At 37.3% G+C, this 18,482-nt stretch overlaps 2 protein-coding genes across 3 annotated transcripts in view; both read left to right on the forward strand.

Annotated features, from left to right (window-relative positions):
• Positions 1–64: 64 nt before the first annotated feature.
• LOC127843697 (uncharacterized) lies at positions 65–16,876 on the forward strand. 2 transcript variants are annotated; one of them, XM_052373422.1, is made up of 8 exons: positions 65–152; positions 814–942; positions 3,233–3,422; positions 3,968–4,082; positions 8,461–8,644; positions 11,380–11,473; positions 12,351–12,427; positions 15,368–16,876. In XM_052373422.1, exons 2-8 carry the CDS (start codon positions 814–816, stop codon positions 16,868–16,870), a joined length of 2,292 nt encoding a protein of 763 aa, XP_052229382.1. In that variant the 5' UTR covers positions 65–152; the 3' UTR covers positions 16,871–16,876. The 2 variants fall into 2 exon arrangements, with proteins under 2 accessions (XP_052229382.1, XP_052229391.1); XM_052373431.1 differs by having other exon boundaries at positions 146–262.
• Positions 16,877–16,931: 55 nt separating this feature from the next.
• LOC127844126 (histone-lysine N-methyltransferase SETDB1-like) overlaps positions 16,932–18,482 on the forward strand; it is a 37,158-nt gene continuing 35,607 nt past the window's right edge. The window contains exon 1 of the mRNA XM_052374171.1: positions 16,932–17,097. Within this exon, the coding sequence (XP_052230131.1) occupies positions 16,932–17,097 (166 nt within the window). The remainder of the gene's footprint in view (positions 17,098–18,482) is intronic.

Consider the following 18,482-nt stretch of genomic DNA (forward strand, 5'->3'; position numbering starts at 1 on the left):
GACTGCATGTAACCCTAAAAACAGGAGTTCCGGTTTGGGGTTATGTGACCTATTACCGGTGTACCTGAATTACCGGTGATGTTTGTAAATACGCTACTACGTCACAGCACGCGCATTTATGTAAACAAATGGGGCCTTAAAATAAATCGGAAGTAAGTTATCAGTTAGATAATGCACTCGTTCACATTTTCGAAAAATGTCAATTTTTCAAAAACATTTGTCACACATTATATAAAAGGATACATGCATTATATTCAAACAGGTATATTAATACTCTTTTAAAACATTTAAGTGCCACTTTTGCTTAACTCATTTTTAACAACATCGAAATATCGAAACAGTGGTTTCCGGATGATAACTTAAGAACGTTTTGGCTTAGGATCATGAAACTTCATAGGTACATTGATCATGACTGGCAGATGACCCCTATTGATTGTCAGGTCACTAGGTCAAAGGTCAAGGTCACAGTGACTCGAAACAGTTAAATGGTTTCCTGATGATAACTCAAGAATAATTAGGCCTAGGATCAGGAAACTTCAAAGGTACATTGATCATGACTGGCAGATGACCCCTATTGATTTTCAGGTCACTAGGTCAAAGGTCAAGGTCACAGTGACAAAAAACGTAGTCACACAATGGCTGCCACTACAACTGACAGCCCATATGGGGGCATGTTTTACAAACAGCCCTTGGTCTTATATTGCTAAAGAGTTTTGGGTTACTTAGTTCCAGAATTCTCTTGTTAAATAAAAATAACATGCTTCATCAATGCCACCTTAAACTACTTTGATTTTGATGTTTTCGATATCATAGATGAGCAAGAGAAAGCTTAGTCTGGAGCCTGGAAAGCGAGTTTTCCTACTGTCTGGCATTGATAAGGATCCAAGAAAGACTCTGTGCTCAATGATCAAGCTGTTGAATGGGACTGTTTTGGTTTCTCAGGTATGTAGACAGCCTTCATTGGAAGTCAATTTAAAAGAATTATTTCTTCCCTCAGACTTACAGAAACACTGGAGTCTTAATGTCAGTGAGTAATAGTTATTGACATTTTAAACATGGTGACATTTTGAAAGATGGAGAATGCTCTGCTGAAATAATGTATTGTTTTTAAAACTCTTTACTGACCCTTCTTTCGCTCTTCCTTGACTTATCATATGTCACCTAATGATTTGAATGTGCTAATAACATTACATATGTTGTTTTACAATATAACAATTATAACTTGACCTAAAATAAGAAACCTGAAACTGATTTAAAGTCTAATCTTGAATATTCAAAAACACAATGTCAGGTTTTTAAACAGAAGAATTGTGTAATTTACCACCGCCTATTTATAATTATAATTGTCAGGACGTTATCCTGGCAGATGGCATAAAGTAGTCGCACTGTCTGTCTGTGGGTTGGAGGTTGGTGTGTGTGTGTGTCAATCTGCCTGTATTTTATTTCCCCTCAGTAATAATTTTTTTTTTTTTTTTTTTTTTTTTTACCTTAAAATATATAAGTTAACCTGATCCGGTGTAGAAAATAGAAAGTAATGCATAATTAAATTATCTGTTGCCTTGAATTTGTTTCAAAAACTGTAAAATATGTTAATGATTATTTAAGACTTTCCTTATTTTCCTCAAAATCTGGCGCTTCGCCCGATTTTTTTCACCGGCCTTTTTCCCAAATTCAGATTAAAAAACCTGCACTCATCTCACATGTTCATAATACTTTGTAAAATTTTAATAATAAGTTATCAAAATAGTCGTTATTTACCAGTTAACGGCTTCTTTGAAATATAAGAAACACTATTTACATGCGATAATTTTTCCCAATTAAGCCAATTTTGCGAATAATTTTTTTCCCACAATGGGGGTTTTCACGACGCGAAATTCCCAAAATTCCAGTGTTGCGTATTCCCAAAATGGAGCGGAAAAATCCTGCAAAAACTAGGTAACCAGGTCTTTGAAAAACCACATTATTTCCAAAGCTCATTTCCACTCTAGAAGCCAACATGTTCTTCCAATCATTAGAAACTTGGTCACAATTTTAAAAGACTTGTGACATTTTTATGTAGAAGCCACATTTATTTCTCAGCCTTGATGAAACCTGGTCGGAATGTCTATCTTAACAATTAGAAGGCCTTGTTTGAAACTGGGTCAATTGGGGTCAAAACTGGATCACCTGGTCAAGTTTTCAACAATTGCTAAGTTTTTCAAATCAGGTGCCTGGGGTGAAAAATAAACCACGCTCAGGGGTCTCATGATTTATAAAGACTTTATGGTAAATAAAGTTTATTTTATCTGAAATCCCATATATCAGGTCAGAGGTACTTTATTTTTAGAGCAACATTGTATGGTGGTTCTCTTCTATATTTGTTCAAATCATTCCCCTCAAGTCAAAATTGACCCCACTCTAGGCTGTCTTGTTAAATATGTTTATAGGAAAAAGTTTGTATTTGTCCTAATTCTGTCTCATACTGAATTCAGTCTGTGTCATACGGGAGACGGAAAACTACAACGGGCGAGGCATGGTCAGGGGTGATAACCCCAAAAAAGGGTTAGGGTAAGGGTTAGGGTTAGGGTTGGGTTTAGGCTTACCCAAACCCTAACCCGACCCCTAACACTAACCCAAACCCTAACCCTCTAACCCCCCCTCGCGCAATACCATACCATGCCTCGCCCGTTGTAGTTTTCCGTCTCCCGTGTCATACACTGTAAAATACCCGAAATAAAAACTAAAGTTGTTAAACAAACATCACACAATCTACACATGACAGGCTTGATGCTAATAGGTGATCAACCTGTTTAAAAAAGTTATTGCCCTTTGTTTCAAATTACATAAAACAGCTTCGGTGCCCAAGCTACGTTATTTTGCATGTAATTTTTTTCAGACTTGTACAGAATAATCATGTCCAATTACTACAGCACATATTGTTAAGGTTTCATTCATTATTTTTAAGGAGTTATTGCTCTAATTACATATTGAAGCTTCTGTGCTCAATACCTCCTATATTTTTCATGCCATTTATGTATTTTATCTGCCACAAATATTTTTCAACTCATGGTTTTACCCCAGGATTTTGCTTTTGCTTTCTTTGCTATGATCATTTTACAACAAAAAAATAATGTTATTTTTCACCCCCCCCCCCCCCCCCCCCCCCCCCCCCATTGAAAAAAGAGAACAGTACCCTTTTCATGTGAGATGAAAAAAGCTGAAATAAACTGCAAAACTTTCATATCTTGTTTAGGATTTCCGTTGTGACTGTACTCATGTCATCGTTGGAAAGTTATCAAGGGAAGAGAAGTTCCTTGGAGCGCTAGCCAGTGGCAAGTGGGTCGTTCATGCAGACTACGTGTATGACTCACATAGGGCAGGAGAGTTCTTGGATGAAGAGCAATATGAATGGTGTTGTGACAGGATTCTGGGCAAATATGAGGGTATGCTTATATATATTATTGAGCTGTGTTCTGGGCAATCTGGGCTTAATACTTGTGTGTAAAGTGTCATCCCATCCCACATTAATCAGACACAACATTTTCTTCTTTTATGGAATTTTTCATTTAAAGGAAGTCTCTTGTAAATGGAAATTCAGTGAAGGCCGAAAGCAGTCCGCACAGGCTAATCTGGGATGACACTTAACGCACATGCATTAAGCCCAGTTTTCCCAGAACGAGGCTTGAATAGATTGAAATTTTTACTAATAACCCAATTAGGAAGAGGCCAATATCTCTGCAACAGGCAGATCATTTATAATGCATATCTAGCTGTAAAATGCAGTTGTGTTTACTGAACTTAATTTGACAGCTTTTCAAACAGCCATCTATACTGGGTCAAACATATCAAACACTCTTAATTTCAAATTAAGATTTAAAACTATTGAAACTGTAATATAAATATTCTTTATGTAGAAAATGGTTGGTAAAATTATTTTTGTATGTGGCCAGTGTTAATAAAGTTATCAATGATGTTTATATATATTCAGTGAACAAGGAGATTGCGTTCGCTAGCAGGAGGTGGAGGATTATGTTGGGTGCGGCCTTCTCGGGTTGGAAGGTTGCTGTTGTGGCAGGGCGTGAACGGGCAACCATCATGAAAAGGTGAGTAAGTCAAGGTGTATTTTATCCCAGGCCAAAGGCGGAGGGATATAGAATTGGCGTTGTCCATCAGTCAGTCTGTCAGTCAGTCCGTTTGTCACAAAAGTTTGAAATTGCTGGGGGATATCAATGCAGCCAATTTGCTTGTTTGGGGTAAAATTTAAGGCCGAAATTCTGCCACATTCTCAATTTAAAAACTTTCTAAGATCTATATTTTTCCATTTATTCTCAATGTTAAACTTTTTGTTAGCGAACAAAAAAAAACCTTTTTAGATCACCTGAGCACAATGTGCTCATGGTGAGATTTTATGATCGCCTTTTGTCCGTCATGCGTCGTCAACTTTGCCTTGTTAACACTCTAGAGGCCACATTAATTGTCCGATCTTCATGAAATTTGGTAAGAAGTTATGTTCCAATCATATCTTGTAGGAGTTTGAAAATGGTTCCTGTTGAATGAAAAACACGGCCAACAGGGGGCGGGGCATTTTTCCTCAAATGGCTATAGTAAAACCTTGTTAACACTCTAGATTCCACACTTATTGTCCAATCATCATGAGACTTGGTCAGAAGATTTATCTTAATGATATCTTTGACCAGTTCGAAAATGGTTGGGGTTCTTTGGAAGACATGGCCGCCAGGGGGGGGGGGCATTTTTCCCTATATGGCTATAGTAAAAACACTCTTAAAGTCACTTTAATTGTCCAATCTTCATGAAACTTTGTAAGAAGATTTGCCTCAATGATACCTTGGACGAGTTCGAAAATAGTTCCGGTTGCTTTAAAAACATGGCCGCAATGGGGCGGGGCATTTATCCTAATATGGCTATATACATGTCTTCCTATAGAAAACCTTGTTAACACTGAAGAGGCCGCATTTATTGTCCGATCTTAAAGAAAATTAATCAGAAGATTTGTCCGCATAATAATATCTTGTACGACTTCGAAAATGGTTCGGGTTGGTTGAAAAACATGGACACCAGGGGGTGGGGGCATTTTTCCTAATAAGGCTATAGTAAAAACTTGTTAACACTCGAAAAGTCACATTTATTGTCCAATCCTAATAACACTTGGTCAGAACATTTGTTTTAATGATATTTTGTATCAGTTCTGAAATAGTTCCGGTCTGTTGAACAACATCGGTGAATTTATCCTTATATAGCTATAGTAAAACCTTGTTGACACTCTAAAAGTTACATGTATAGTTCACTCTTCATAAAACTTGGTCAGAACATTTGTTCTCATAATATCTTGTGACTGCACAGAACAGGTCAGTTCCTTTGTATCTCAGGTGAGTGACTTTGGGCCTTTCAGGCCCTTTTTTTATCTCACCTGAGTACTATGTGCTCATGATGAGCTTTTGTGATAGCCTTTTGTCTGTTGTGCGTCGTGCTGCGTCAACATTTGCCTTGTTAACATTCTAGAGGTCACATTTATTGTCAGAAGATTCATCTGAAGATATCTTGAAATAGTTCCAAAAAAATTATGGTTGGTTGAGAAACATGGCCGCCAGGGGGCGGGCATTTTTCCTCATAAGGCTATATATGGCTATAGTAAAACATTGTGAACACTCTAGAGGCTACATTTATTGTCTGATCTTCATGAAGCTTGGTAAAAAGATTTGTCCCAATGATATCTTGGACGAGTTCAAAAATGATTCCCGTTGGGTGAAAAACATGGCCGCCAGGGGTGGGGCATTTATTCTTTAATGGCTATAGTAAAACTTTGTTAATACTCTAGAGGCCACAGTTATTGTTCAATCTTCATGAAACTTGGTCAGAAAATTTGTCCCAATTATGTCTTATTGATATCTTGGACGTGCTTGAAAATGGTTTTGGTTGGTTGAAAAACATGGCCACCAGGGGGCAGGGCATTTTTGCTTATATGGCTATCAATTGCTATAGTAAAATCTTGTTAACACTCTAGAGGCCACATTTATTGTCCAATCTTCATGAAACTTGGTCAGAAGATTAATCCCAATGATATTTTAGACGAGTTTGAAAATGGTTGCAGTTTGTTAAAAAACATGGCCCCCATTGGGAGGGACATTTTTCCTTATATGGCTTTAGTAAAACCTTGTTGACATCCTAGAGGCCAAATTTATGGTCCGATCATCATGAAACATGGTCAGAACATACGTCTCAAGGACATCTTGGATGAGTAAGAAAATAGTTCTGGTCTGTTGAAAAACATGGCCACCAGGGGGCGGGGCATTTTTCCTTATATGGCAATACACATGTATGGCTATTGTAAAACCTTGTTAACACTCTAGAGGCCACATTTATTGTCCCATCTTCATGAAACTTAATCAGAAGAGTTGCATCAATGATATCTTAGACGAGTTCGAAAATGGTTTAGGTTTGTTGAAAAACATGGCCACCAGGGGGCGGGGCATTTTTCTTTATATGGCTATTGTAAAACCTAATTGTTAACACTCTAGAGGCAAGATTTATTTCCGATCTTCATGAAACTTTGTCAGTTGATTTATCCTTATCATATCTTGTATAAGTTTGAAAATGGTACCAGTTGGCTTAAAAACAGGGCCTCCATTGGGCGGGGCATTGTTCCTTATATGGCTATAGTAAAACCTTGTTAACACCCTAGATGCCAAATTTATGGTCCAATCTTCATGAAAATTGGTCAGAACGTACGTCTCAATGACATGTTGGATAAGCTCAACAATGGTCCTGGTTTGTTTAAAACTTGACCACCAGGGGGTGGGACATTTTTCCCAATATGGCTATGAATTGCTATTGTAAAACCTTGTTAACACTCTAGAGGCCACATTTATTGTCGCATCTTCATGAAACTTGTTAACACTTTTTAAGTCACATTTATTGTCCAAACTTCATGAAAATTGGTGACAACATTTGTCCCAATGAAAACTTCAACGAGTTTTAATATGGTTCCGATTGGTTCAAAAACATGGCCGCAAGAGGGGGGCGGGGCATTTTTCCTTATAATAAAAATAGTTCGGGTTGGTTGAAAAACATTGCCACCATGGGTCGGGAAATTTTTCCTAATATGGCTATGGTAAAACCTTGTTAGCACTCTAAAATTTACATTTATAGTTCACTCTTCATGAAACTTTGTCAGAACATTTGTTCTAATGATATCTTGGGGCTGCACTTAGCAGGTCAGTTCCTTTATATCTCAAGTGAGTGGCTTTGGGCCTTTCAGGCCCTCTTGTTTATTTGAGTCAAAACAACATTATTTTTCCCAATCATAACCAAAATGGTGAAAAAAGTGAGTTCTTATTTTTAGCATTTCTATGCCAGGGTTTAAAAGTGGCCAAAATGCTACTAGCCCTGTAAGAGTTGTCATTGAAAATTCTATATTTCCCTTAGGAAATTTGTACTAAAAAAATAACAACATGATATTGTTAGCGTTAGAAAATGAAGCATGTTATGTGGTTTGCTTACTAGTTCATCCAATTCATAATGCCTCTGTTTGATATGTAATCCTCACATGAGCGCTGCAGATATTGCTCAGTACTCTAGCTAGGCCTAAATTGAAGGGCGCTCTGCCCTGCCTTCCAAATCTCGGCCCTGCCTTTCCTAGGGCCCCCTATCCTTTAAAAAAAAAATTTTTGCATATGATAATAAATCTCTAATTACATTGTAATAAATTTATTTCGTATTATAGACATTCTATTTGAATGGTTTATTAATAATGGGAACAATATATTCTAACAATTATTAATAACATATAAATTAACATGCAACAGGAAGCATTTCAGAAATGCCCGCGCGCTAGGAATTGCCCTTTTGACAATTATGCACGTCGAAAGTACCCTTTTGTCAAAAAAGCCCCCCTGCCCTTTTCAAACCCTTGCTGGAGCACTGTATTGCTTATTGCGGGCTTTCTTGATACCATGTTATCTGCCTACCGTCCATCTCTGGTTAGTTGTTTTCCATTAATAAATTTTCTTCTTGAACTACTTAGGTAGATTTTAAGAAAACTTACCAGGAATAATACTTGAGTTACCCGCTTTTAAAGATGTTCAAATAATTACGGTGTATATGTAGGTCACCAGATTTAAAAATATATTATACAAATAACTTCAAAGATCTTCTTCCACAACACAACAATGTTCACTTGCTATTGCAATATATCTGCAACATTGTCACATATGTGTATCTTAAAAAGAAGTTTAAATATGACAACCAAATTTGTTCTGTGCTGAAAATAAAAACAAAGAAATTTTATTCAGATCAGTTTACAGACTTATTAATTTGGAACTGTGAACTATTTGTTTATATGAGGTCTCTTCTAAACGGAAATCCATTTTTGGCGAAAACTTAGCGTGTGCAGACTGCTAATCAGGGACAACACTTTCTGCTTTTACTGAGTTTTCATTTGTTCTATTTTCGTTTGTTATTAAGACTTCTTATTGCTGGAGGTGCAGAACTGTTCAACATTCCAATGCCTCTGAAGAATCCAGAAAAGATTGCTGACATGGTTACGTACGTGTTCGTAAGCGAGGGGCACAAAGATGCTGTGGCCCCATTGGTTGACTATGGCGTCCTGTGCCTGAAGCCAGAGTATATTAGCGATTTTCTAATAAAGGTGTGTTGTGTATGAGCCATCATCTGAGAAAACAGGTGCATGTGCACAAAGTGTCGTCGCAGATAGCCTGTTCAGTCTGCACAGGCTTACCCTATCAGTGACGACACTTTCCGTTTAAACTGGATTTTGCTAAGAAGAGATTGATTCTTATGAAGGAAAAATACCATAAATGAGAAAAGTGTTGTCCCTGATTAGCCTGTGCAGACTGCACATGAATCAAACATTTTTACCCCAGAGTGAGGCTCTTATATAAAAAAGGTATATTTGTGTCTTGTTCTGAGAAAACTTGTCATAATGCATGTGCGTAAAGTGTCATCCCAGATTAGCCTGTGCAGTCCGCACAGGCTAATCAGGGATGACACTTTACGCACAAACTTGATTCGGTAAGAAGGGACTTCCTTCAAACTAAAAATACCATGACTTCTTTTCACAACTACTTAACAAGTCTTGACAAAAGTTCCCATTCTTTACTTTGCCTAAAATCATTAAAAAAAATCATTTAGTACAAGGCCATGTAAGGACAGGTATGACTTTGCGGCTTTAAGTGTGGGTTTAGTTTTGTTCATTTTACTATTATAAATATACATTTTTATTAAAATAAATATCAGGTTTAAGGGTCCATTTCACTGAAACGCTTTCCCCGAGGAGAAATGACGTGATGTTGTACATGAAGTCTAATTTTCGCATGATTTTCATCTGTACATGAAATACCGGTTTATGAGAAATGCTTCTTTCTTGCTAGAAATTTCGTAACTTTCCTTGAATAATGAAATCTGGAAATGATTTTGGATAACACATTTAATGATACGCATTTGAAAATACTTAAATTGAATAATGTATTTTGTTATACCAATGTTCTTAACACATAATGCAATAAGTAGGTAAGTAACGTGCTTTAAGATTGCCTTACTATGCGTGCATATAGATCTACGTATATGCATGAATGATCCGGAATGAAGTGTACTTGGTAAAATTTAAAGAAAGATGTTTTTATGCTCATAAATTCACTTTCACTTTCTTAAACATTTCTGAAAGGAGGTACATGTACCTTTTTTTTAATTCAGTTGTAGATTTGTTGTTACTACTTTACATGAACAGTGCTCGGTGCTCTAAAATCGTGCACGTGATTCACGCATGTTCAATGGGAATCACCCCATGCCTTAATTCAATTTGTGTATGCACTTGCGTAAAATGGCAGACATTTGTGTTTTGAAATTCTTTAAAACATTCATCATCAATATTGGCCGTATTTTGGTTTTGAAATAAGAAATTGTAATAATACTGGATTATTGGGTAATTGATAGAGTTGGAACATGCAAAGATCTGTCAATATAACATGTTTATTATAGATCTTTGGAACATGTGTGTATCCATCGATCACACATTCGGTAGGGTCTATTAAAATTCTGAAATAAAAGTAGGACTTCAAAATCTATGTCTGGGACGTCCAAAATTTAAGGCTTGGAAGTGAGGACTTCAAACTTTTAAAAGCTAGCGGAAATGCTGCATTTGTATTTGCATGTCCCAGTATAAAAGAGGGCATATTTAGACAGTTTGAAAAATGATTAAAGCCAGAAAACAATTCTGCAATATTTATTGACAAGCTTACATTCTCAAAATAAATGTTGAATAGTTTCACATTCAGTTTGACAAAAAGTGCAGTTGGCTGAGGTGAAATAGCCAATTTTAAATAGAAAGGAATTTGTTCCTATGATTCTATGGATAATTCTTTATTGGAACTACTGCAAATTTGTATCCTGTGTGATATTAAAAGGCACCCCAAAAATATATCACCATTCCTTTGTTTCAATGTTGTTAAAAATACTTGACCATTTATTTATGCACACTGGCATAGACTAATTTTTAGCTCGGCTGTTTTGGGAGAAAACGCGAGGTATTGTCATAGCCAGCTCGTCGTGTCGTCCGCCCTAGTGCTAAAACCTTAACATTGGCTCTAAAATCAAAGTGCTTCCACCTACAACTTTGAAACTTCATATGTAGATGCACCTTGATGAGTTCTACACGCCACACCCAGTTTTGGGTCACTAGGTAAAAGGTCAAGGTCACTGTGACCTCTAAAAAAAAAATTCTGACAAGCTTTCGCACCCATTATGCGGTGCTTTTGTTGGTAATTATTTCATACATAGTGTGTGTACCCTTTGTGTTAGCTAAGATGGATCGTAGGCTAGTGGGAATAAAAGGCTTCAAAAAGCAGGTGTTATAGGACCTTCTGCGTTTTATGTATCTTTTAACTGCGTTGATAATTCCTATGAAAAATAGGTAATTTGGATTGCAGTTAAACACTTTGCAAAAATCATCATAACTGTAAAAAATGAAAAATTCAGCGTTGTGTATCAAGTCAGACAGTTTATATATAAGTTGTTACTTCATTATATAATATGAAAGAACTGGCTTTCAAAATTTTGTTTTATTAAATATTCATGAGCCAACTAAAAGCCAATGAAATTACTCTTCACTTTTAAGTACTCTTCAAAGGAAGATAAGTTAGTAACAATAAGTTGTTCAGATAAAGGTAAACATGAAAAATGGGAACTGATAAAGATTTGAAAGGTAAATATGACAAACTGATCACAGACTGTATTTTCAATAAATAGTTGTTTACTTGATTGAATTTACTGGCAGAGTGGGACGTGAGATCAAGGGGTAGTTTTAATCTAAAGGGAGTATAATGGTAATACCAAACATCTCCAGTTACTTATAACTATGTTGTTTAGGACCCTGACCCGGATATTATGGAGTATGTGGTGATAGTAGACAACACCAACACGGCTGTCCAGGACCATACATGTACCCCTAACCAATCTGAAGGTATAAAATTCTCCATAATTTGTGAAAACTGATAACCCTAACCAATCTCAAGGTATGCAATTCTTCATGATTCATTATTTGTGTTTGCAAACAGACTTGCACTAGTAGAGTGTTAAATATTGATATTAATATCAATTAAATATGAAAGACACCCATTAATTATACCTAGGCTAAAAGTGGAGGGGGGGGGGGGGGCAACTGAAAATACCATTAGGGCCTGTCTGTTTGTTAGTTGTACGCCAGTTTAAAAAAAAGGAGAATACCTGCGTCAGGCAGTTGACGGGCGAATCTCTATTTTAAGAAGTTAAAATCCGTTATGAAAGTTGGTGGCAATCTTTGTTGGAGCAAAACATTGGTCAAATTCCATAAATATTGTCATTGCTTGAAGCACTTTTGAAGTATGGCGATTGAATTATACAAAAATTGGACAAAAGAACCTTGTCCATCCTCAATTTGAATGGTTTTAATGGTATTGTCAACTTAGCTCTGTGAAAAGAGGGTTTAATGCATGTGCGTTAAGTGTTATCCCAGTCCGCAGGGACGACACTTTCCGCCTAAACTGGATTTTTGCTATGAAGAGACTTTCTTTTAACAAAATATATCATAAAAGTGGCAAGTGTCGTCCCTGATTAGCCTGTGCAGACTGCATGGGCTGATCAGGGCCGACACTTTACGCACATGCATTAAACCCCTTTTTTGCAGAGCAAGGCTCATATTTATTATTACAACTTGCTGCTACTACTGTAAAAAGCTTTAGTTAAAGTTATCTTGTTTGAAGAAGGACATGCACTTATGCATTGTTCAATATTGTCTCATTTAAGTACTAGAAGACATTTTTTAATACTGATACATTGTATTGGATATCTTCTGATTTCAGATGATTTTATGATGGCAACACAGGCAGATATGGACAGAGATGTTGGGAATAGTATGTTTCATGATGAAAATTTAGAGGTATGTTCACATCACATTGATTAGTGCACAATGATTATAATGTCAAACAAATATAATCAAGCTCAATTTAAAAACAATTCTTAACAAGTTCCCCTAATATTGCTGCATTTTGAAGATTTTTTCAACTTTATATGAGCCGCGCTCTTGGAAATGCAGAGTGCAGAGACTAATCTGGGAAGACACTTAAGGCACATGCATTAAGCCCTCTGTTCAGAGACTAATCTGGGAAGACACTTAAAGCACACGCATTAAGCCCTCTGTTCAGAGACTAATCTGGGAAGACACTTAAGGCACATGCATTAAGCCCTCTGTTCAGAGACTAATCTGGGAAGACACTTAAGGCACATGCATTAAGCCCTCTGTTCAGAGACTAATCTGGGAAGACACTTAAAGCACACGCATTAAGCCCTCTGTTCAGAGACTAATCTGGGAAGACACTTAAGGCACATGCATTAAGCCCTCTGTTCAGAGACTAATCTGGGAAGACACTTAAGGCACATGCATAAAGCCCTCTGTTCAGAGACTAATCTGGTAAGACACTTAAGGCACATGCATTAAGCCCTCTGTTCAGAGACTAATCTGGGAAGACACTTAAGGCACATGCATTATGCCCTCTGTTCAGAGACTAATCTGGGAAGACACTTAAAGCACATGCATTAAGCCCTCTGTTCAGAGACTAATCTGGGAAGACACTTAAAGCACACGCATTAAGCCCTCTGTTCAGAGACTAATCTGGGAAGACACTTAAGGCACATGCATTATGCCCTCTGTTCAGAGACTAATCTGGGAAGACACTTAAGGCACATGCATTAAGCCCTCTGTTCAGAGACTAATCTGGGAAGACACTTAAAGCACATGCATTAAGCCCTCTGTTCAGAGACTAATCTGGGAAGACACTTAAGGCACATGCATTAAGCCCTCTGTTCAGAGACTAATCTGTGAAGACACTTAAGGCACATGCATTAAGCCCTCTGTTCAGAGACTAATCTGTGAAGACACTTAAGGCACATGCATTAAGCCCTCTGTTCAGAGACTAATCTGGGAAGACACATAAGGCACATGCATAAAGCCCTCTGTTCAGAGACTAATCTGTGAAGACACTTAAGGCACATGCATTATGCCCTCTGTTCAGAGACTAATCTGGGAAGACACTTAAAGCACATGCATTATGACCTCTGTTCAGAGACTAATCTGGGAAGACACTTAAGGCACATGCATTAAGCCCTCTGTTCAGAGACTAATCTGGGAAGACACTTAAGGCACATGCATTAAGCCCTCTGTTCAGAGACTAATCTGGGAAGACACTTAAGGCACATGCATTAAGCCCTCTGTTCAGAGACTAATCTGGGAAGACACTTAAGGCACATGCATAAAGCCCTCTGTTCAGAGACTAATCTGGGAAGACACTTAAGGCACATGCATTAAGCCCTCTGTTCAGAGACTAATCTGGGAAGACACTTAAAGCACACGCATTAAGCCCTCTGTTCAGAGACTAATCTGGGAAGACACTTAAGGCACATGCATTAAGCCCTCTGTTCAGAGACTAATCTGGGAAGACACTTAAAGCACACGCATTAAGCCCTCTGTTCAGAGACTAATCTGGGAAGACACATAAGGCACATGCATAAAGCCCTCTGTTCAGAGACTTATCTGGGAAGACACTTAAAGCACACGCATTAAGCCCTCTGTTCAGAGACTAATCTGGGAAGACACTTAAGGCACATGCATTAAGCCCTCTGTTCAGAGACTAATCTGGGAAGACACTTAAAGCACATGCATTAAGCCCTCTGTTCAGAGACTAATCTGGGAAGACACTTAAGGCACATGCATAAAGCCCTCTGTTCAGAGACTAATCTGGGAAGACACTTAAAGCACACGCATTAAGCCCTCTGTTCAGAGACTAATCTGGGAAGACACTTAAGGCACATGCATAAAGCCCTCTGTTCAGAGACTAATCTGGGAAGACACTTAAAGCACATGCATTAAGCCCTCTGTTCAGAGACTAATCTGGGAAGACACTTAAGGCACATGCATAAAGCCCTCTGTTCAGAGACTAATCTGGGAAGACACTTAAAGCACACGCATTAAGCCCTCTGTTCAGAGACTAATCTGGGAAGACACTTAAGGCACATGCATTAAGCCCTCTGTTCAGAGACTAATCTGGGAAGACACTTAAGGCACATGCATTAAGCCCTCTGTTCAGAGACTAATCTGGGAAGACACTTAAGGCACATGCATTAAGCCCTCTGTTCAGAGACTAATCTGGGAAGACACTTAAGGCACATGCATTAAGCCCTCTGTTCAGAGACTAATCTGGGAAGACACTTAAGGCACATGCATTAAGCCCTCTGTTCAGAGACTAATCTGGGAAGACACTTAAAGCACATGCATTAAGCCCTCTGTTCAGAGACTAATCTGGGAAGACACTTAAGGCACATGCATTAAGCCCTCTGTTCAGAGACTAATTTGGGAAGACACTTAAAGCACATGCATTAAGCCCTCTGTTCAGAGACTAATCTGGGAAGACACTTAAAGCACATGCATTAAGCCCTCTGTTCAGAGACTAATCTGGGAAGACACTTAAGGCACATGCATTATGCCCTCTGTTCAGAGACTAATCTGGGAAGACACTTAAAGCACATGCATTAAGCCCTCTGTTCAGAGACTAATCTGGGAAGACACTTAAAGCACATGCATTAAGCCCTCTGTTCAGAGACTAATCTGGGAAGACACTTAAGGCACATGCATTAAGCCCTCTGTTCAGAGACTAATCTGTGAAGACACTTAAGGCACATGCATTAAGCCCTCTGTTCAGAGACTAATCTGGGAAGACACTTAAAGCACATGCATTAAGCCCTCTGTTCACTGAGTGAGGCTCATATGTACTTACCTCATGACATTTGCAATCTAGTACATGTTCTTTTTTTGCTTTTACTACAGGGGTCACATCTCCTCAAGGCACTGGCAACTGAAGAAGAACCGAATTATTCAAATTGCCAAATATCAGACTCGTTTCAAAAAGCACACACTCCAACTATTGATGGAAATGAAGATTCTCTGAATATCACTGGCAACAAATCTAGAAATCTACTAAAAAGAAAAAGATCACCACTCCGTCAGAGTTTAGAAACAATTGCAGTAAAGTCCTGTTTTCCAGATTTTGAAGAAACTGCTGTGGTGGGAAAGAAAGGAAAAAGCTTGATTAAAAATAACAATTCAGTGCAAAAGAAAAATATATTTTCTTATATTTCAAGGCAGAATTTAATGGACGAAATGGCCGATATGGATGTATCAGGCTCTGGTGGAAGTGATGATCATGTAGGTTTAATTGAAAATAGTGGGGATAGCCATTCTTTTGATGACAATGTCAATTTACAGATTAAACCAACAGAAAGTGTTCAACAAACGGTGAATGATATACACAGTGTCATTGAATTAGAAACTTCTGTTGACCACTTCAAAGCTTTTAAAAATGTTGAAAGTACGGGTAGCTATTGTGATTTTAATGCATCTGAACTGGTTAGCGTTTCTGAAAACACAAGGACAAAGTGTAGTTTGTACCATAAAAATGTTGTAGAGGAATCTCAAACACCAAAAAATCATATGCCAAATCAGTTTGAAGACTATAGCGGAGGTAAAGCTGGTTACATATTTGAAATCTCAAGACAAAATACAGAATGTTCTGAAAATGAATCCCCTAATCACGTTGTAACAGAGAATTTTAAACTTGAGTCAGTCAAGAAACAAGACATTGAACAAGGAAAACAGGACAATAAAGAAGGGGTACACAACTGTGGAGAAGACAAACATAAAATTGACATGAACCTTTTAGGAAGCTCTATGGATATTAGTACAGCTACAGACACAACAGAAGAGACTATAAATAGGGAAAAAGAGTCACCTTCAAGTTCACAGACACCAAAACAATCACCATTACAAATCAATAAATCAGCAATCAATAAACTGAAGGAATTGATTGAGAAAAGTCCAAAGACACATTCTGTAGCTATAGAATCTAAAACAGGTCATAGTAGAGTCCAAAATTGTCATGTAAATGTCTCAGAGGAATCTGATGACTGTATAATCAACCAATCAGCAATCATAAAACTAAAGGAATTGATTGAAAAAAGTCCAAAGAAACATTGTGTACATAGTGCATCTGAAACAGGTCAGGGAAGTTACACAAATTGTAATGTACATCTCTCTAAAAAATCCATTAACTTCACAGTTGAGGAAGACACTGATACAAATATAAAAATCAATGATAAAAAGGTTAGTGCTGGAAAGATAAACGAAATGCCTGAAGGCAAAAATGCTTGCATTATGTGGGAAAATTATTATTTAGCGGTTAATAGTGACAAGACAGAAGTAGACAGTGTTGATAAAAAGAAGACAGAAGAAAACAGTGTTGGTAGAAAAAAAAAGAGAAGAACACAGTGTTAGTAAAAAGAAGACAGAAGTAAACAGTTTTGGTAAAAACAAGACAGATATTTATAAACTGGCTATGAGTAATAGTGGAGTATGTTTTGAAGAAAGCAACAACCAAGGCAAACAAAATCAGAGTAAAATGGAAAGTCCTCTGCCGAAAGTTACTCAAGGCCTGTCCAAGGATTCAGCAAGAAAACAGAAGTCAATCACAAAAACTAACAGGCATCTGAAACTGTCTAAAGGTATGTTTTCTCTCTGATTTACTTGGTTTGAATCTTGACACATTGTCAAAAGGTATGTTTTCTTTCTGATTTACCTGGTTTGAATCTTGACACACTGTCTAAAGGTATGTTTTCTTTCTGATTTACCTGGTTTGAATCTTGACATGCTGTCTTAGGTATGTTTTCTCTATGATTTACCTGGTTTGAATCTTGGACACACTGTCTAAAGGTATGTTTTCTCTATGATTTACCTGGTTTGAATTTTGAGAAACTGTCTAAAGGTATGTTTTCTCTATGATATACCTGGTTTGAATCTTGACAAACTGTCTAAAGGTATGTTTTCTATATGCTTTACCTGATTTGAATCTTGACACACTGTCTAACAGTATGTTTTCTCTGTTATTTACCTGGTTTGAATCTTGACACACTGTCTAAAGGTATGTTTTCTATATTATTTCAGGGGTTTCACTGGCCCCAAAAAAGTTGTGGCCACTTTATCGCGGTGTGAAAACCGCCGTGATTCCGACTTATTAATAAAAGACAATCATTGAAGGAACCCTTAACTACATTAATGAATAAGGGCATTGACTATATTTTATTAATTTAAGTGGGTTAATACATAAATAACAATAAGTACCTTCAGATTTCTTAATAAGCTTTCTCCTCTCTCTCTTCTCTCTCTCTCTCTCTCTTCTCGTCTCTCTCTCTCTCTCTCTATCTCTCTCTCCCTCTCTCTCTCTCTCTTCTCTCGCTCTCTCTCTCCTCTCTATATATATAGATACTTGTTTTATATTATTATATATATAATAGAGATTATATATATATAGATAGAGATATGTATATATATATATATATATATATAATATATATATATATATTATTTTTCCACTTGATTAACCAGATAAACAACATAAGATAATAATATTAACAATAATGTAACAGTATGCTGTATAAATGTTTCAGAATTATTTATTAAAACCCACAGGTGGTTAGCATGTGGCTATGATATTAATTAGTTAAAAAACATCATTTTGAATGATAAATAATCATATAATAATGAAAAATCAACTTCTCTGAAGAAGAAAAAATCACTATCAATTATATATATAACAAGGTATCCAACTCAAAATCACCGGAAAACGGGGTGCATCACTTTGAACAGCCATAACTTCATCAATTATGCAGCGATTTTCACGATCTTGGTCTTATTCCCGGAAGGCATGGTGAACAGTCACCCGGAAGGCATGGTGAACAGTCACCTGGTAGGCAGGGTAAACAGTCATCTGGTAGGCAGGGTTAACAGTCACCTGGTGGCCTTGGTACAGTCACCTGGTAGCCAGGGTGAACAGTCAACTGGTAGACAGTGTTAACAGTCACCTGGTAAGCAGGGTACAGTCAGCTGGTAG

The sequence above is a fragment of the Dreissena polymorpha genome, chromosome 1, assembly GCF_020536995.1.
Source record: "Dreissena polymorpha isolate Duluth1 chromosome 1, UMN_Dpol_1.0, whole genome shotgun sequence".
Taxonomy (NCBI): domain Eukaryota; kingdom Metazoa; phylum Mollusca; class Bivalvia; order Myida; family Dreissenidae; genus Dreissena; species Dreissena polymorpha.

What these genes read in the sequence shown, in the direction of transcription:
- LOC127843697 (XM_052373422.1), top strand. Translation starts at nt 814, where the DNA reads ATGAGCAAGAGAAAGCTTAGTCTGGAGCCTGGAAAGCGAGTTTTCCTA. An exon ending in GATTCTGGGCAAATATGAGG is followed by an intron (nt 3,423 to 3,967) that starts GTATGCTTATAT and finishes ATATATATTCAG; the next exon opens with TGAACAAGGAGATTGCGTTC. An exon ending in TTCATGATGAAAATTTAGAG is followed by an intron (nt 12,428 to 15,367) that starts GTATGTTCACAT and finishes CTTTTACTACAG; the next exon opens with GGGTCACATCTCCTCAAGGC.